The sequence below is a fragment of the Mauremys mutica genome, chromosome 1 (genome assembly GCF_020497125.1).
Source record: "Mauremys mutica isolate MM-2020 ecotype Southern chromosome 1, ASM2049712v1, whole genome shotgun sequence".
NCBI classification, from domain to species: Eukaryota; Metazoa; Chordata; order Testudines; family Geoemydidae; genus Mauremys; species Mauremys mutica.
The window spans coordinates 104,770,950-104,791,691 of record NC_059072.1 but is presented as its reverse complement, the minus strand read 5'-3'; the positions used below and the strand labels follow the sequence as shown (position 1 = coordinate 104,791,691).

The 20,742-nt window shown below is 40.4% G+C and overlaps 1 protein-coding gene across 6 annotated transcripts in view; it reads left to right on the top strand.

Annotated features, from left to right (window-relative positions):
- BRAF (B-Raf proto-oncogene, serine/threonine kinase) overlaps positions 1-20,742 on the top strand; it is a 136,582-nt gene that overhangs the window by 92,258 nt on the left and 23,582 nt on the right. For all 6 annotated transcript variants that reach the window (XM_044989354.1, XM_044989370.1, XM_044989360.1 and 3 more), the window contains exons 8-16: positions 5,512-5,671; positions 8,762-8,798; positions 13,212-13,348; positions 14,096-14,213; positions 14,560-14,644; positions 15,060-15,236; positions 16,815-16,861; positions 17,597-17,715; positions 19,421-19,552. In XM_044989354.1, the coding sequence (XP_044845289.1) occupies positions 5,512-5,671; positions 8,762-8,798; positions 13,212-13,348; positions 14,096-14,213; positions 14,560-14,644; positions 15,060-15,236; positions 16,815-16,861; positions 17,597-17,715; positions 19,421-19,552 (1,012 nt within the window). The remainder of the gene's footprint in view (positions 1-5,511; positions 5,672-8,761; positions 8,799-13,211; positions 13,349-14,095; positions 14,214-14,559; positions 14,645-15,059; positions 15,237-16,814; positions 16,862-17,596; positions 17,716-19,420; positions 19,553-20,742) is intronic.

Sequence of the window (20,742 nt, the reverse complement as noted above, 5' to 3'; positions counted from 1 at the left end):
GGCTATTCATAGTGTTCCAAAAGTCTCTCTAGTGTCCATTTAGCCACACCAAACTGTTTAGCTACTGACTGGTACAATTGGAAGTGGCGACTTTCCATATGGCAGTGGACACATAGTTCTCCATGTTAAGGGGGGGACACTCATTGTGGTGGTCCAGCATTGCAGCTCCAGATTGAGTTCTACACAGATTTCTAGGAAAGCGCCCTTCTGCGTCCTGAAAGATTGCAGCACTGTCCCAGCCCACTGGTAGGTGCTGACTGGCTGGGGCCACAAGTAATGTTGCACTGAGTAAAGCCTTTCCCAGAAAATGTTGTGCAGAAGTAGCTGCTCCTTCTCTAGTAGTATCTGCCTGGCATTGTTTGTGATATCCATTTTATCCACATGGAGGAAGAGGGGTCAAGTCTGGCTTAAGGGGAAAGGGGATTCTTGCCCTCGTGCAGTGGGAAGCCCTGGCGAAGTCTGCCCTGCACTCACCCCACAGCAGCAGCTCTGAGAGTCAGCAGGGTCTGAGCTTGGCTCCCTACTCTGGGTGATGCGACCATGTGCCCTGAATGGGGAGCCAGGCCGTACCCTGTGGACAGGAGCCGCCACTACGGGCTGAGTTTTTTCATTTTCTTTTCTTTTATACATTATTTGTTTTATTTCATGTTGTTTCATATTTGTGAAAAACACAGGGCTCTAGCGATCTTCCATCTCCTTCAAAGCCACCTGCTTGATAACACAAACAAGGCACTCCAGATGTATTGGCAAATTAGAGTTGCCAACTTATTTCTAAAAACCGGACCCCCTGAGGCTCTCCCCGTGCCCTGCGCCTTCCCTTGAGGCCCCGCCCCTGCTCTCCCCCCTCCCTTTTCCTCATTGCTTGGTCCTCTCCACCTCCCTCTGCTCCAGGGCTGGGACGGGAGTTTCAGCCTGATGCAGAGTCTGCTGCTTGCCTGCCGACAAGATGCAGGTAGGAGGTGGCCCTGGCTGGATAGGGGCTGGCAGGCAGGTTGATGACCTGGTGCCTCTGCCCCTCCACGGTAACAGGACTTTTGGAGTCTGGTCAGTACATTTGACGGGATGCTGCCAGGTCCCCTTTTTGACCAGAAAACCAGACACTTGGCAACCCTAATAATGGTCAGGATCAAGGTGCTCAGCATCCTGGCTGGTTGTAGTTTGAAAATTTGTTTGAAACTTTGAAAAAAATGGTGCTGGCTAGCGAAAAACAGGCTAATTATGGCATACAGTGAAAGGAATCATGGGCGTTTGACCCAAGTCCCAGAATTCTAGTAGGTATCTCACAATCTACCATGATAAATAACTCATAATGCATTGAGCCTAGCTCCAGAGAATTGTACCCTGAGATACCAGCCCAGAAAACGGCACTTATTTTGAAAAATCATAGTTCTGTGTGGATGCTGCTTCTCACAGGTGAAGTGGCATAAGCCACTTTAGACAAAGCAATGCTGGATACACTCTTTCACTTTTATTGTATCTGTATAACTATAGTGAGGGAAAAACTATGTCAAAAAACCTTTCCTGGGTAGACAGAGCCTTAAGCACATGAAAAGTCACATTGGTGGGTGTAAGGAAACATAGACAATTCATCTTTGGTATTTGTAAGGGGAATAGAATTTTAAAAGACAATTAGATATTTAAAAAAATGTTTTAGGCATCTAGATATTTTGAGGACATTGTGTGAGGAGATGGGGAGAGTTGTGGTTCTGTAAAATCTGTGAAATATTGTCATTTGCAGGCATATATCCAAGCTTCATTCCTGTTCCCAGTGGCCTTGAACTTGCATCACTTGAAATCAATGGGAAAGTTGCTATTTGTGACAGTGGGCTAAAGATTAAATCTTAGACTATGTCTCATCAGTGCAATAACTTAGGCATGCTCTCCTTTCTTGGGAGATTGAACGTTATTTTTCTCTCTCTCAGAAATTCCTGCAGATTGATGTCAGTAAAATAGGAATCAAAACAGGACTTCATCCTCCCTTCTAGCACAAACACACTGTAGAAATACAGAGTCTGTTTTCTATTGTTATAGGAGTTAAAGTAATGTCTCTTAAGGGGTAGGGATGTGCCAGGCATTTGCCATGTAGGCCATTAATATTTTATTTATGACTGATTTAAAGGTCTCCACAGTGAAAGACTGGAATATAAGTATATGGGCCTGGGAAGATACTGTGCTGGATAATGTCACAAACCTCCCAGTACGCCCAGAAAGAACTCTCTTCTCATATCGTCTGGAAACTGAGAGTTAACCACAGCCACAAACATCAGAGAAGCAGCAGACTTTCAGAATTTGGCTTATAAACTACTCCCCTCCTTTATGAGTCCTGGAAGTGCATCACAGCACCAGTTTGCTGCATCTGTGCCACAGTAAACAGCGCTTCTCATAAGAACATAAAAATGGCCCTACTGGGTCAGACCAAAGGTCCATTTAGCTCCATATCCTGTCTTCTGACAGTGGCCAGTGCCAGGTGCCCCAGCGGGAATTAACAGAACAGGTAATCATCAAGTGATCCATCCCCAGTCGCTCATTCCCAGCTTCTGGCAAACAGAGGCTAGGGACACTGCCTACAACTTCTGGGGCATATGGCTGCAGGCAGGTCCCTGATAACTCATGCCAGGTTTCACATGAAGTGTCTCCAGGTGTGGTTCTGCTCAGTTTACAGGCCGAACAGAGACAGATTAGACCATGGGTCCCCAATGCGTTGCTGCCGAAATGCCGCAGAAATTCGGTGGCATTTCAGCGGATGCTCCACCGCCGCCACGGTCCTTGGTCTGGCGCCTGCCAGACAAAAAGGTTGGGGACCACTGGACTAGACAAACCTCTGTCACTGCCCACCAAAGTCAAACACTCCCTGGACTAGTGGAAGGACCCAACAAATGTCTGCACAGGGATCCCCTTCTCGGAAACTTCCTCATCATTACTACTCACCATTGATGCATCCCTCATAGGGTAGTGCGCACATTTCAACAACCTCATGACACAGGGCAAGTGGTCATCCATGGAGACAAGTCTTCACATCAACCTCTTTCAACTCAGAGCGGTCAGATGCGCTCACTTCCTTCCGCTGATCAGAAGTACACATACAGGGGTCATAACAGACAACATAGCAGGCATGTACTGCATTACATAAACAAGGAGGGCACCAGATTACCCTCCCTTTGCACAAAAGTACTAAAGCTATGGAACCTGGTGCTTTTCCTACACGTTCACAATATCAGCGTTGTACCTTCCAGGAGTACGGAACCCGACAGCAGACAGTCTCAGCCACAGGTTCCCACATGACCACGAACGGAAGATGAACTCAGAAGTACTACACGACATATTCCGATGGTGGGGGACACAGACCATAGACTTATTTGCCACTTAACCTGAACAAGAAATCTCCATCCTACTGCTCCAGGGCAGGCCTCGGACAACACTCCTTAGGGGACGCTCTCCTTCTCTCATGGGATAAGGGCCTTCTATACATCCCTCTATTACTAAAATTCCTGTAAAAAGTAAAGAGAGAGAGCAAATGTCATACTGATTGCTTCCACCTGGCCGAGAAAGCTGTGGTACCCTTACCTGTCACAGTTTGCCAACCCCTCTTCAGCCCACTCCATACCTCCTCTTGCAGAACGAAAGACACACTCTCCACCCCAACCTGCAGATACTCCGTCTCAAGGCCTGGCTCCTTCATGGTTCAGCGCATAGAAAGATCCTGCTCTGAGAAGGTACAGAAAGTATTACTACACAGTAGGAAATCAGCTACTTGTCATACGTACCTGCAGAAGTGGACCAAGTTTCAGATTTGATGTAATTCCAAGCAAATTTCCCTGACATCTGCTATTCTCCAAATGGAAATCAGGACTATCTCTTAGTTCACTGAAAGTACACCTAGCAGCCTTTCATCAACACATAGAGGGATACTGAGGTCGGAGTACCACTGTCTTAAAGTAAATGATGCAGGCTATTGTAGATGGGAAAACTCAGGGTCCCTTATTCCCTTGCGAATGTTCCCCAGAAGGAAAAGAAAATCAAGACAGATCGTGTTTCCCCGATGCTTAGCTTTTTGGAGAAGGGTAGTGAGTGCACAGTAATTTAATTGAAAGAAGCCATCTATTTCTAGGGCCTATGCTAAACTATATAAAATCTCTAATGAAAAATGGGATAAATATGGCTCTCTCCGTAAGGTAGACTTCAAGATATCCTCCTTGGGTTAAAAATAAAAAAAGACCACTGTCTCTGTTGAGGGTGCTGTTGCCCCTAAAGATCAGTGAACAAAAGATTAGAAAGAATTTATTTAAAGGGGACATGATAGAACTTTGTTGGTGCTGCATGCTGCTTTGTCCTTTGCCTCCACTTCTAAAGCCCTTCCCTATCCTAACCTTTGTGGATGTGGTTCACTCATCTATCAGTCTCCAGACTAGAGGACTGCTCTGTTATGAGAAGACATATTTGCAATTAGTTCAAATTGACTGTTACCTGCTATCAAGTGTGCTGTAAATGTAAAATTACCTTTGAAGAAGAAAAGCAAGCATTTCTCATTGACTTTTTGCCTAAATCTATTAAAACTTACCAACAGACCCAGCAATGATTGACCTTGAATTGAATAATAGACAAATATTGATTTACTACCCTTAACCAGAATACCAAGATAAGTGACATCTTGCCTTTTTACTAATAAAAAGATAGGCACATGTAGATATTTTCTCTGTTAAGTAAATGACACAGAACTCCACAAATCAAAGGTTAAGGTTTTAGCGGGATTTTAATGACCTGCAACAGCTACTTTTCCTCAAAAACTGATCTAAATATTCTGAACTGTATGTTTCAGGTCAAAACTCTCCAATTCAGTGATTGTAATATTTATAAGTAATGTTTAAAAATATTTAATTGTTCTAAGTGATTTGCTGAAGATAGAGGTTAAAAGTTAGTATTTTTATTTTTAGTTTGATACTAATAATTCCAATTCCAATGACAGCCATAACATTGTTACCTTTGCTAACTTATAGTTTTCAGTCCATCTCTACTGCACAGCAGTCGTATTCTTATATGCACTTTATTCTGCAAGATCATTCAAACGCAGGTCACTGATGTAGTACATCACCTTTAATTCTCATTGGGTTACCGTTAAGAAAGGGGTACCACATTTGCCACTTAGTATAAGAAGCTGTGGAGCAGCCCATTCTCTGCAATGCACATCTGGCCTCATTGATTCCCAGCATAAAGGGATTAACACAGGTAACTAGATGCAGTAAAGATTGTTTTTGCTTTAACCCCAGAACATTCTGTTTCACTGTTTTGTAATTAGGGAGTTCACACAGCAGGGATTAGTTACAATTAATCCTAGGGGAGTATAGACAGTTAAATATAAATTGGTTTTGATTGGGTCTTTATACTGGCCTACTAAAGAAATGATCTTTTTATATATATCATAATTGAAAAGAAAAGGATTTGCCACACCCACTATAGAATATGTGAAGCCATTTGTACCCCTAAATCCTCTTTTTCCTTGACTTTGTTTCTCAGACCACCAATTCTCCCTAGTCCTTCTCCTTCAAAATCCATTCCAATCCCACAGCCCTTCCGACCAGCAGATGAAGACCATCGGAATCAATTTGGGCAACGAGACCGCTCGTCTTCAGCACCCAATGTGCACATCAATACAATAGAGCCTGTCAATATTGATGTAAGTATCAATATATGTTTGATCAGTAACAGTGCAGTTGATCAGCTTTCTTAATACGTGCCACTGAGCTCGTAAAACACACAAATGTTATTGTTCTAAATAAATCCTTGTTGATCTGCTTAAATCTTCATAAATCCTAACTAACAAGAGAAGAGTTTTTACCAGTCAGAGCTGGGAAAAAATCAGGCAATCCCTTCACAAATAATATTGAATCTCTCTTGACAATCATATCCCCACTCCTCCACACAAGCACACTGCCACAAACAATTAGTTTTAAGATCAATTCCTGAACTTGTTATTGCTAGCAACACTCCACAGTGATGATTCTGAAAAGCCAGTAACAACTCTTGCAAGACATCCCAAGTATTGGAAATGTTTTTTTAAATGTTCGATTTCTTGTATCACTTACAATGGGAATAATGTTTCTGGCATTGGAGGATGTGGTTCTTGCAATAAACTGAATTTGAAATTACCAGATGCTGCTTTGAATCTTAGAAATGATCTATTGTCCCATGTGTATCACCCTTAACATTCTCCTTGAACCTCCAATAATTTTCTACAATATGATTGTCTTGAATTTTTTTGTCTGTATCCTTTGACATTTTGGAGGCTGCATTTTACAATTTATGAAAATGAATGACAAATACATTGTTTCAAACTAGGCATAATGCTGTCCAGCACTATGCAAACTACTGCTAACACCAGTATCTTCCCAGTTTTTCTAACACATACCTGTATCCTAGAGAGGAAAGGTGAGTGAAGTAATATCTTTTATTGGACCAACTTCTGTTGATGGAAGAGACAAGTTTTCAAGCTTACACAGAGCTCTTCTTCGGGTCTGGGAAATGTACTCAGGTGTGTCACAGCTAAATACAAGGTGGAACAGATTGTTTAGCATAAGTAGTTAACACACATTTTCAAGGAAACATTCAGTGAAGTGGCCTGTTAACACCTCTCCAGTTATAGGGGGCGAAAGCTGGGGGAGAGATTTAATGGGTTATAGATTGTTGTAATAAGCCATAAATCCAATGTCTCTATTCAGTCCTTGATTTTGTAGTTTCTAGCAAAGTCATTTGAAGGTGTGCAGGTTTCCTTTGAGGATGACGACTGAGAGGTCAGATATAGAATGATTTTTTTGTGATAACTGTTCACTCACAGATGATATGGTATTTTTGTCTTTTAGCATTTTTCTGTGTGAGTCCATTCAAGAATGTAGTGATTGTCTTATTTCACCTATGTAGTTGATATTGAGGCATTTAGTGCACAGGATGAGGTATACTACATGTTGTGCTAGGCATATGTAGGATCTTGAAAGGTGTGTTGTGGAGGGTGTTGATCATTGTAGCAGTGGAGATATGTCTGCAGACTTTGTATCTGTTCTGGCAGGGTCTGGTGTTGCTTTGAGTTGGTGTATCCTGGTCTCTGGGGAGTTTGCTTCTGATGATGAGCTTGGAGAGATTGGGGCTATGTTTGAGGCCATAAGACAGGGTGCAGGAAAGATTTCTTTCAGGATGTGGTCTCCATTGAGTATGAGTTTTAACTGTTTAATGATGTTCCAGTGTGGGGTGATAGATGACAACTGGGGATCTACAGTTGGAGGGGGTTTTATTTCTATAGTGAAGCAGGTTCTCTCTGGGTATATGGGTGGCCCATTCCATGATATGATCTACTTCTCTGGTGGAGTGTCCTTGTTTGGTGAAGGTGGTTTTAAGTGTGTTAAGGTGTGTATCCTGGAATTTCTCCTCAAAACGTGTTCTGTGGTATGTGAGTGCCTGGCTGTAGACAACAGATTTCTTGGTGTGTTTGTGGTGGTTACGGGATCTGTTAAAGTAGGTCTGGTGATCCGTGGGTTTATGTATATAGTTGTCTGTAGGGTTCTGTTGTTGAAGCTAATCGTGGTGTCCAGGAAGTTGATGTTGGTGTGGGAGTGTTCTAGAGAAGGTTTAATGGGTGGGTGGTCGTTTTAAAGTTGTGGAGTAAGGGAGTTTAGGTCGTCTGTCCAGATAATGAAAATACTATCAATGTATCCCAGGTATATCATTGGTTTCATGGTGCATTTGTCCAGAAATTCTTCCTCAAGGTGGTCCATGAAGAAATTGGCATATTGGGGAGCTATCCCAGTATCCATGGTTGTTCCTGTGGTTTGGACAAAGTGTTGTTGAATGTAAAATTGTTATGGGTGAGGATAAAATGGATGAGTTTGGCGATGTGATTGGGGTACTAACGCCTGAATCCTGGTTTTTAGTACCATTACCTGTCCGTTAGCTTGCCCTCTGAAAATCACTGAGTTGTCAGTTGAGTTGTCTTGATTTAGCAGCAAAGCTACCAAAACATAAAGATGAACAAACTCCTAGAACCTGTGATCTAAGTAAGAGCAAAAGGTTAGTACAACACTTAAGGCTCATTGATGAAAAGAGATGCATGAAGGGAATTTGCATAACTTTTCTCTGTTCAAAAATTGCTGTTTACTACTACTTGTAAAATTGCTCAGTTATTGTCCCTGGATATTTTGTAGCAAATACAATCAATGCATACTACATTGCAACCTAAAAGAACCTGATAAAATTAATCAACATCTTTGAAAAGAACTTGAGAGCATTTGGTTTAGAAATCAGGTACCTTGTTACAGGAAAAGCTTAAGGAAACTTTTGTGAATCAGTATCGTCCACTTAAGCAATTGGTGTCCCAGCTTCTGATGTGACATTCAAGAGCATTTTATGTCTCAAACAACATAACTAGAAAAATGATTTCTGATTTGGTTCAATTTTTCCCTTTTCATGTTGACTAATTGCAGGCCTAAATCAATACCTACAAGTATGCATCTGTTTTAACTAGCCTATACTTCAGGTTAGTTTTGAGTTACGCTATTTGAAATTAAGTGATTTCTTAAAGTTTCATACATTATTATATATATTTTGTGTGCTACTGTAATTATTAGATTGTAAGCTCTTCAGGGCAGAGGCTGGCTTTTACTCTTTGGATAATTCTTGATTTGATGGAACTTCAATCCTGATAGGGGCTTTTAGGCAATACAGTGATACAAATAATAATATATGAACCAGATACATACACTTGTGCTTTTGTTTGTAGGACTTGATTAGAGACCAGGGGTTACGAGGAGAGGGAGGTAAGTAATCTTAGAACTATCTTCTCTTACTAAATGTAATTACATGATTGCCGTAGCCCCTCCCCTTTGTACTACTTCATTCCTCCAAACACAGACACAGAGAGAAATGTGAAGAGAGCAATGAAATGTATTTACATTTGTTTGTCCATGATGTTTAGCATCTGTCTGATCAGGTTTCAGTCATTCTAGGAGTGGGGGAGAGGGAAGGAGGAAAGGCTGTGAAATGGTAGCCAGTGTTTTTTTAATTTAAAAATAATTTTATTTCTAGAGAGGGGGAATCCCCTATGTTCCTGATGGAGCCTTGAGGATTCTCCCCAACATATACTTAACCTCCAATTCCATTCTCAAAGCCCTTTATGCCAGCCACTACCCTTCCACCTAAGGAGTCATCAGGGACTTCCTTTGAAGTCTGGCAACATGTTTTGTGAACCTGGCCATATAAACTGCTGTCTCTCGTAAATGGCATTAGATACTTGAGCTCCTTCTTCCCCTCTCCCCAGCTGAAGCTGCTGCTTTGCTGTACTGCATGCCTTTGTTAACCTGGGAAACAAATAATTATGACTATTAAAGGCTGGTCTCTTGTATGCCTTTCAACAGCACTGTTGTAGACAGCCTTAACTCTTAGCTAAGGCAAAATTAGTGAAAAAAGACAGAATTACCATTTTTCTTCACGTGTCACACATGAGCCCACAATCACTACTATGAAGTCTCTGCTTTCCCTAGGAAGAACCCTAAGCACTGGCTGTCAAGGTCTTGTGAAAACGACTACTTTGCTGTACTTAGTCACTTGAGATGGCATAGCTGACTCTTAATAAAGAGGAGATGCATGTGACCACTCACCCAGCTCCAAATAATGAACAGCCCTGATATTTCCTATTAACTATGACTTGCTTCACCCCTCAGCAAAGTCTTAAGTTAGCATGATCTCTCTAGCTCAGTGGCTAGGGTCTTGTACCTTAAGCTACAGCTGACTTTGGTTTTGCCATCTGTATCTGTTAACTAGTAAGGTGGTAGCTGGCTACGGCTTTGTGTTCTCAGGAGCTATGATTCCTTATTTTGGCTCTAGTCCCACCCCCTTTTTTTCCCCCTTCTTAAATCCATGAACCTACTGATAAAGAATTTGCCAGTTTTAACTATCTTGTATGTCTTGGTAGCTGTGGCTTTCAACCAGTTTTGCCCATTATGTCCAGCATTTAAATGTCATGCTATCATGTCAGTTTTAACTTTGGTCATAAGCTGTCTGCTTGGCATCTGAGAACAATTGGCTATTCCCATTCTTGAAAGCATGTTTTTAATAATTGGAGGTGGGTTTTTTTCCCTTCAAAATCCAGAAGCAATCTATGAATAGGAGTCAAAGCCTCCTAGTTATTTCCCATGACTTCTTTCATTTCTTCTGTGTGTCTGTCTTCCTGTCTCTGCCTGCCCGTCTCTTTCTCTCTAACAGCCCCTTTGAACCAGCTGATGCGCTGTCTTCGGAAATACCAATCCCGGACTCCCAGTCCCCTCCTACATTCTGTCCCCAGTGAAATAGTGTTTGATTTTGAGCCTGGCCCAGTGTTCAGAGGTAGTTGGGCTCTTCTTTCTCGTTTTCACCCCAAACAAAATAAGTAACACTACAGATGCTGTTTGTGCCTCACCCTCACACCGTGTGTATGTAAGTGTGTGAGTTTACCAAAACACCTCAATTTTTTGCTTGGCCTGGCTGGAATGCTTTGAATGTGCTTTTCACACATACTCACTCCCACCTTTATTCATATGCAACTACTGTATGTTAAATCTGACTTAAAGGTTCTAAAGCAAGGAATTTCAGAGTTGAGGTTTCCATAGTGTCCCTAATATAGCTTGTTCATTGCAGGGATCTCAGACTGCAGTGGAATGAGGCCAAGGACATAGTGACATCCTTAACTTTGAATTTCCTTTACTGTCAATTTAACGTTCTAAGAGTTTTCTATATTTAACATTCTGTTTTTTAAAAGTACTGTAAGAAATAAAATGCAAATTGCAAACATTTCCCTTGATATTTTGTTAGGTCTTAGGCTTTTGGAGATCACGTAAGTGTCAACTTGCTATGATTCATATGTTTTCAGAGAGTTGCACTGACACCAAGTTGGGGATTTAGATAAGTTGGATCAGATCAGACACTAGTGCAGTTATTGCCGTTCTCTGCATAGTCCCATTAAAGTCAATACTTGTTTGTGTACTAAAATTATTAAACAAGACCATCATTTTGACTTCTTATAAGGTCTAAGGATCTCTCAGGCATGAGGCTGTCAATAGATCTGTTGTTGTATTGTACAAAATCCCAGAGTACTCCATGGGATTTCATGTACTAAAGATACTAAGTATTAAACAATAGTCTAGAATATTAGTGCGTGTGTGTATATATAGATAGATAGATAGTAATGGATAGTCCAGTGCATACTGTATATGTTTTTCAAATACTACTATTCTGGCTGTTTCAAAGATTTTTGTTTCAGGATACTAAGAGCAATTCACTTTATGGACTAAACTCTTAGAAAATTGTTCCAATGATCTTTTTGAAGAGAGGCATTTGCTATTCAGTTTTCATCTAACAGACATGACTAAACAAATCAGAATTAATTAAATATAGTGCATATTCAGATTGCAGGCTGATGGCTTGGTGTACAAGTTTCAGTCCAACAGAAGCTGAAGTAGTAGTCAAACTATAATTACTGGAAAAACAAGCCTTCTAGGTTACTTACAAATAGATTAACTAAAGCAGTTCTAACTTTGTGCTGTAACCATATTCTCATGGAAGGCTGAGTATTGTGTTGCTATTTCTGTATCTTGAGTTTAAAGTTGAGTACAAGAACTTACCTCTAAGGAAGAAACCATTCTTGTTGAACTTTGAGATTACAGCTAAAATCTATAATCTAATAAAGTTGTAGGAAAATTGCATCTTTCCTTTAAATGTCAGACAGTTAAGTTGAAATATTTGTAATTCAGAAACATGGTAAAATTAACACACAAAGCTTAGCTACTACAATATTAGTATAAAAAGGAGGAAATACTAAAGTATTAGATTTAAAAATAAAACCTCACCCTTGCAAAATCAGTGGTTTCCACAAGTCTGCATAGGTAAGACACCTGGCACATTTATCAGTACTAGTGCTTCACACCTTTATGATAATATTCTAGCTACTCCTTCCCAACTTTTTATGATGACTTTTCATGATGGCCTGTGTATCCTTTTTGTCTGCCTCCCCTTTTCAATGCTGGGTTTTGGAGCAGTGAGATCAAACCTAATTGAAAGGGCAGTAGCAGCCGTGGTCTTAGTCTGGCAGACTGGTATGCCCTGAAAAGTAGGAACCATTGAGCTAGTGCAGCTGTTATTAATTGGGATTTTAATACTGCTTCAGCAGAAGTCTCCTTTCTAACAAGAATGGAGCTGCTGCATGAATTAGAGGGGAAAAAAAAAGTGGCTTCTACCAATTCCTCAAGCACCACTGTATTAGAAAACATCTGTGAAATATTGGAGGTCTTGCATGGTGACATGTAATGATTAGCAGAGCAGCACAAACTTAACTAAAAAGTGGCCCTGTTTTATGTCCCTCATGTTGGGAGTGTCAGTTTAACCTCGCTACTAATAATTATAGGATATTTTAGAAAGCAGTATCTAGTTTGAAGTGGTCTGTATAAACAGGCATTGAAGCTCTGAAATGCAATCCTGTTGTTAGTGACATTTTTCTGTGTAGCTTTGTTTACATACACTGTATGCTAGGCAGATGGACTCTTTTTGTATTTAATGGAATAAAACTCAAGCAGCTAACTAAAGTACTTGTTCTTTTGAATCCCCAGTGCACTCTAGTATGCAACTTTGAAATAAGTGCTCTCTGCTAGCAGCTAGCTTTGAAACAGCCAAATGAGATGGCACTTGAGGACTCAACTGGAAAACATCCCTAGTTTTTATAGTCAATCCATTTTAATCCCAATTTTGTTGCATTCCTGCAATTGTCAGGGCCCTAAAAAGTTGGCAACAGCAAGTCTGGGAAGCTGGCTCTGTTAACTAAAGTATTACATTTTTATTTTTGTTATAAAAAAAACTGGATATATCAAAAATAATGTGTAGTGGTGTTTTTGTTGTTCAAAGAGACTGTCCTTTTAATAAATCAGTAACAAGACATTGAAGACTCTTTGGCATACAGGGATGTTTGCTGTAGATTAAATTTTGGTCTTTCCTGCTTTCTGAGTAAGACTTCAGTACTAATCAGATATTAATACAGTATTCGTAAGTGCACGTTCCTGTACTCTTAACATTTACATTTGTGTTTGGAGATATTGCATCTTAAACACAATTCCTGCACTTAATATTTTTTTACAATAAATTAATATGTACACTGGCTTTATAAAAAAAATTACATAAATCTTCAATTTATCTAATTTCCAATTTAGGTTCAACCACCGGTTTGTCTGCCACCCCACCTGCCTCCTTGCCTGGGTCCCTTACCAGTGTGAAAGCTTTACAGAAGTCCCCTGGACCACAACGAGAGAGGAAGTCATCCTCATCCTCAGAAGACAGGAATAGAATGGTAAGGGGTAGATCAACTATGTATTACTGCTTTTGTATTAGGCATCCTTATTCCTTCATCAAAGCCATCTAGAATTATTCTGGAGAAACTGATATTTGCTATCATATACGTTAAGCCAATAAATAAGATAACAGGACAACATTAGGCTACTTGGACTGATGTAAGAATCAGTTGTAAATCACTGAGTATATACAGGTTTTCTAGGTGGCATCCAAAAGATTCTATATACTTCATAGTGTGGTGTGGATCTCCCTGAGAGAAAAACTTTTAAAATTGTCGTACATCTCACAAATTTTAACTTCCTGATTCTAGATTTAGCCTAATCCCCTGAAAGTTACTGGGTTTTTAAAATTCACAATTTAACCATTATTTGTCTTTCAAATTCCAACCTAGTCATGGGTTTTTTGGTTTATTAAAAATATCTCAATTTTACTAGTGAAAACTACCAAAAATCTGACTCAGTGATGAATGCCTCCATGATAGGAAAGTATTTAGTGCACCTCTGTGCCAGAGTATAGAGGTACAGTATGTGCTCATCTTGAAAAAAATCACAAACACTTAAGAGTAAAGATTAAATTATAAATAAAATATTACTAAGTACTTACTCTGGAAATCAAATGAAAATAAATTTTGCCTGACGATAAATGACCTATTAAGGCTTCAGGTTTAGAAAGATACCCAAGTAGCCTTTAGCTGGGAAGAAACCTGTTTTAATGAAGATTACTACAGTTGCATTTCTTTTCAAAGAAAACCCTTGGTCGACGGGACTCAAGTGATGATTGGGAGATACCAGATGGGCAGATTACAGTCGGACAAAGGATAGGATCTGGATCATTTGGAACAGTCTACAAGGGAAAGTGGCATGGTATGTAATCATTGTGGCAAAGTACTGTTACCAAGCTTCATAGGGGAAGTTGTCTGGGTGTCTTTTTGTTTAATTTTTCATTTAAACAAAGCAGTAGATCAAATGTGTGATATTGGAACTTCAACAAGTTAAGAAACAGATATCTTGTTAATTTTAGTGAGTAAAGTAATTATCACACTAAAGATTAATCCTAATTACTCATGAGCCTGAGGTGTCCATCTCTTATTGAATAAATATTTCCAAAAGTATGTGTACGTGTGTTATGATCTATGTTGCATTTCCTCATTGAGTGATCTGTGTATACTGTATACATCTTCATTTTGTTTATTAAATGGCTATTTTTAAGGTGACGTGGCAGTGAAAATGTTAAATGTTACAGCACCCACCCCTCAGCAATTACAGGCCTTCAAGAATGAAGTAGGAGTGCTCAGGTAAGAATGTGTAAATTATCTTTTTGATGACATTAGATAATCAATATGCATTTACATAGCTTCAGGAGTTATAACTCTTGTGTATTCCATTCAGAACACTGCACTTATTCCCTTTATCATAATATTCAGAAGCAGAAATAACTAGCATTTTTCAGAAATATTTTGGACCTATTCCTAGTTTTTCCTTTTTAAAGATGAATTTGAACAGTGAGCAATTCTTGACCTGTCATCAGAAGTGTTTAAATCCTTCCATATAGTGAAAGAAGTTTAGAATACTGCACAAACCCAGGCTGTGATATTTCCTTGATGAAATCTGCATTTGTATATTAGTACATCTAAAGGCAGTCACATCATCTGGATTGTGAAATTTCCATTAGTGCTTTCATTGATTTCCAGTGAAAATTTTCTTCTTCAGGAAAACACGACATGTGAATATCCTACTTTTCATGGGTTATTCAACAAAGCCACAGTTGGCTATTGTTACACAGTGGTGCGAGGGCTCCAGTTTGTATCACCACTTGCATATCATTGAGACCAAATTTGAGATGATCAAACTCATTGATATTGCACGACAGACTGCACAAGGCATGGAGTAAGTATTGCATCACTTGTTTGCAAATGAACTTTGAGATAATATTGAATTCTTCTTTCTCTTTGCTCTGAACTTGAAGCGCAAAATTAAGTTAATATATGTGTACCACGGCCAGAGTCCTATCTTGATGTATCACATCATTTTATGACAGTACTGAGTTATTGCTGCTGAAGAAAAGAGTAAAATAGGCCTTCTAATGTACTACTGCTAGAAGAATGGAGATGTGTTACTCAACAAGGAATATTGTTCCAAGAAATAATATTTTACCAGGAAATAAAGGTACTTAACAAAAATTAAAGGTAATTAGATAAACTTTAGTATGTCTAACTTTAGTTTAGTCAGTCTGTTCATCAAAGCCCCTGTAGTTCTCGTGTTAAGAAGAGTGAAACAGTAAATTTGCAGAAATCTGAAAATCTGTAGCCAGAGTATTTGATTAAAAACTAAATCCTGCAAATCCTTTAGCTATTGCCAACACTTCTATTACAGTGGATGATCAATTCTAATATAAAAATCTGTTGATTACTTTGAAAATTCATATGTGTGCTGTTGTTTGTAGTTTAGAATACAGTCATATTTCATGCATTCAGTGAAAAACTTGTGTCGAATTATGTACAACAGTTGTAAATATGGGATCTGCATTTTGGCATTTTGCAATCTCTACTTGCCTTCTAGTAATTTATACAGTTTTACACATTTTAGAATCCCCATCCCCAGGCATGTAGCACCTTACAATAAAAAATAAAATAAAAATAAAACAGTCACTCTGAATGCGCGATGAGACAGAACTCTGCAATATACCAGAGAAGGCAGATTACCTCATCAGCATTCAGGATCAGTTTCTTTACAGTTAACTTAAACATGTCAACCTCCAATTCTGATACAGATATTTGAGTTTCTAATTTAAAAAGTAGAATTTAGTATTTGAATAATACAGCTATTCATATCAACCTTAAAGAGCTCAGGTGATCCTGCAAGGACTGTGTGAGTAATCCTAACAGTAGTCCCACTGAAGTCAATAGGACAATTTGTGTAAAAAAGGGTTTATTGGACCCATATTCTATATTTCAACAAATTAAAATACTAGTAAGGTCAGGATTCACCCTCTGACTGAAAAATTATCACAGTGACTAAAGTTAATAGTAGTTCCAGTAGATAAGATGCTATGCTGAATACAGTGGTATTTTCAGTCAAGACTTGGTGTCTAGGGATCACCATAAAGAAGGCTGGAAGGTGGAGCTGTTCAACACAGAAGATCATTTCAAAAGCTTTGGTTGAAATTCCTTGATGCTGGCTTCGAATGTTGAGTTAAAGACAAATAAAAAACAAGGTTTCTGCAACACGGCTGGTGGTTATTCTTCAGCAATGCCAGATGTGACACTAGAAATCTAATTTTCTGTAAAACTGCTCCTGGTTTGATAGGACTATCAAGGGTAACTGAAGATTTACTACTTTGACTCTGTGCATTTTAATATGTAAACTGTTTGTTGCTTCACTAGAATAGAGAGTGTACATTGAACTGTTGATGAATGAAACATCCTTTAGCCCACCCATCCCAAAACATTCTTTGTTTCTTTTCAGTTACTTGCATGCCAAGTCAATCATCCACAGAGACCTCAAGAGTAATAGTATCCTTTCCTAAAGATGTGACCTTGGAACATGACATGAAGCCTCTTTCATGTGCCAGAAATGAACTTCCCAAAGTGAAAAGCAGCTCATAAGTGATTCTTTTCAGAAATGTTAGAGGAGAATTGACATTTGGGTGGGAATGGGGTAATAGTACCAACAGAAAAGAAATACTCATTGCACCTTATAATACGTTCACAAAGGGAAAGCAAGTTTTGTTGAAGTATCAGCATTCACTTCAGATAACCATTCATCTTATGAACGTGGCAGGACCCTGACAACTCACTCACAGACTTCCACTATATCTGCTGTTTCCAGCAGCCCTTTAAGAATTTGACATGGTAATATGATCATCTGGTCCATAGTCTGCTTAGTACTAGTCTAACCATTATAGCTATCTTTAGAGCAGGGGTTCCCAAACTTGGTTCACAGCTTGTTCAGGGTAAGCCTTTGGCGGGCTGCGAGATGCTTTGTTTACCTGAGCATCCGCAGGTACGGCCACTCGCAGCTCCCAGTGGCCGTTCCTGGCCAAGGGAAGCTGCTTTAGAGGATAGGACTTCACAGGTGCTGGCTATTTGGAATCTAGGCCTATGCGAGAACTGATCACTTGAAAATTATACAGTGTATGGGTGCTACAAACTGGTACACCTAACACTGCAGGCAGAGGGTCATTTAATGTGTTCGTGCTTGATAGGAATCTGTAGGGTCAGTGCTTTTCCTTTACATCTCCTCCATAGATATATTTCTTCATGAAGATCTTACTGTAAAAATAGGTGATTTTGGTCTAGCCACAGTGAAATCACGATGGAGTGGGTCCCATCAGTTTGAACAATTGTCTGGGTCCATTCTATGGATGGTAAGTAAAGGGGGATGATGTAGTCCTTTCAAATTATTTGACTGTAGATGGCCTTTGAAAGGTCAGCTCCTGTTCTTTCAAAAGGTTTCCATTTTGACCAAAGGTCTCTAAACACCACCCCTCAAGCGTGCAGACGTATAGAATCTGACTTAAGCTGACATGGTCAAGATCAATTAAATTAATACTTGTAACTCTTCTTTAAATACATTTTTAAAAAAATCAGCAAAATCTGAAATGTTCTCATGTTTGTTTAAAAATAATTTGCTTTTAAGTTTGATATATTCAAGTGTGGCTGTTGTGAAGAAACTGTCATAAAGATTATCCAGATTAATTACCTCTTCAGAAGAAACTTACTTAAGGACTTTTGTTTAGCCCAGCTTCACCCTCCACCCACACCTTAAAACTTTGATGGTGGTCAGGGTTGTTTTAGCACTGTTGTAATTCCAGTTTCAGAATTGCTTCTCAGTCTCTAAAGTGTCAGTTGGCCTGTCATAGTACAGTAATGAACTCACCCAGTTTGGTAGCCAATGGATTTAGAAATTCATGTTCAGATCCACCATATTAATGCTGTAGCCCCAGCAGTTCTGGACAGAGCCATCCCTTGGATATGGAGAATCAGAGCAACAGCTCCGGGCCCCACGCTTCAGTGTGCGTGTCATGCGGGAGGGAGGGTTAGGGGTGCCTGGGGGGCTAGGCCAGGCCAGGGGGTGGGGTTACAGGTCAGGGGACCAAGCTGGCCTGGGAGTCTAGCCGGGGGCCTGGTGCCAGCAGCGGGGGTCAGGTCGCACTCACTGGCGGGAAGCACGCATTGTATTTCTTGCTCACCTGCTGCCGCACTGGCCTTAAGTGTCCTAGCGCTGCCAGAACATGCCAGCGCCAGGCTGACCCCATCCATTGCTCTTCCGCCCCGGACCCCTCTCTTTTCTGGGAGCCCCTAGCACAGGTGGCCCCCTAGCACTGGTGCCACCATGTGACTCTCCATCTTCCCTCACCCCCCAAGCACTGGTGTCTGTTCCCCACACCAGATTTCACCTGTATACAAAACATTAAGGGGGGCCCATACAGGCTGATTTGTCCCGAGTCCTGCACCCCGTGACTGACTGCCCTGGTTCTGGAGCAGAGCCGGCTCCAGGCACCAGCACAGCAAGCAGGTGCTTGGGGTGGCCAACGGAAAGGGATGGCATGTCCGGCACTTCAGTGGCAATTCGGCAGCGGGTCCCTCAGTCCCTCTTGGAGGGAAGGGTCTGACGCTGAATTGCCGCCGAAGAATGAAGCGGCGGAGTTAGAAGTACCGATCACAAGTTTTTTGTTGTTGTTGTTGTTTGCTTTTTTCCCCCCGCCGCGTGGGGCGACAAAAACACTGGAGCTGGCCCTGTTCTGGAGTATCTGTTTCCAGCAGTGGACCTGAACAAATTCAAGTACATGTTTCCAAAGTTACAAGATTTTAACAAATACCTCTGAGACAGCAACTAACTGAGAGAAATTGGGTAATCAGTACTGAGGACAGAGAGAGAGCATGGAAGCCTATGTGTTTTCCTATTGAGCAGTTGGAGCCTAAAACTGAAAGACTGCATTTGCACGGCACCTCACTTGGTGGTGTTTCACTGCTTGTTTGTTCTTTTTTTAAAGCAAAAGTTTCATATTTGGTGTGTGAGATGGCAGCCTGAGGTGGTAAAATGCAGAATAATTCTCTTTCCTTTTACAGGCACCAGAAGTAATCAGGATGCAAGATAAAAACCCTTATAGCTTTCAATCAGATGTATATGCATTTGGGATTGTTCTTTATGAGCTGATGACTGGGCAGTTACCATACTCGAATATCAACAACAGGGATCAGGTAAAGAGAGCATGGGTTTGGGGAGGTTTTGATTGCACTTTCTCACTAGTCTGTTGTAGGTGTTAACTGCAATGTAGAATAATTTAGGCTAGTGAAATGAACAAGATAATGTTTTTCAGCTGTCCCTTTTCAGTGTAGACCCACTTTGGCCAGGTAGCACCATTCTCACACTTCTTTTAATTCTTTTCTGTTTTTCTTCCTGAAAGTGTGGGTTTTCAAATTCTGAAAACTGTGTGGCAGGAATCTGCTTAAAGAGAGAACTTGTTATTTATGGTAATCTAATTTACTTTTAATGATCTGCAAAAAGCAGGTGATCTTCCGTATATTCACATTTATCCACCTTCCTAATTACTTCAAATTAACATAGGCTTAAGAAATAGTTCAGGAAAAGAACTGTAAGTAATTGTGTCCTATATTCAGCTCATACATTGAAAAGCGCATACATTAGTTAATTGAAATTCAGGATTTCAAGCAGCTCCCAAGGTCTGCTTAGTGAAACACATGGCTTTCCAAAGTGTGCATATTCTGGAAGAAGATTACTTAATTGTGACCAACTAATCAGTAAGTCACGCAGTGTTGAGGGAACATAATATGCCTCCATGTAACAATGTTCAGAGACCTTACTTGCTTCATAATTTTTCAGTTTAATGTGGAAAGTGTGTGTGTGTGTGTGAGAGAGAGAGAGAGATGGCCTTTAGTGAAAACTGTCTAAGGTCTGGGTGATGCCATTTGTTACATTGTTTGTGTCTCCATCCCTGTTCTTGTAGTGTCAATACTGAGAAATGCAGCCATAGCAATGTTCATCCACAGAACTTAATTTTATATGGCTGTGTGACAGGGTGCTATCAGCAGCACCCTGATCACTGATATTGATGCAGCCTGGAGTAGGCTGAAGGCCCAGCTGAGGGCAATTACACACTTTCTGATGGGGGACTGCGAGCATCTGGTAATTGGGGAGAATATAAGCAGAGGAAACAGTCAGCAAGGGGCAGCCTGAGAGGGTCTTAGAGGGTGAGCCTGGGCTGGGGAGTGAGGGCTGCAGGGAAGCCTACCCTTGCTATAAGCCTGCGTTGCATGCTGCTGTTATGTAAGAGGGGAATGAATACACACTTTGGTGAAAGATAAACAGCCTGGTGTGTGTTTGTGACTGAGAAATCATCTGAACTGGCCAGGCAGTGAGGTTCACCAGA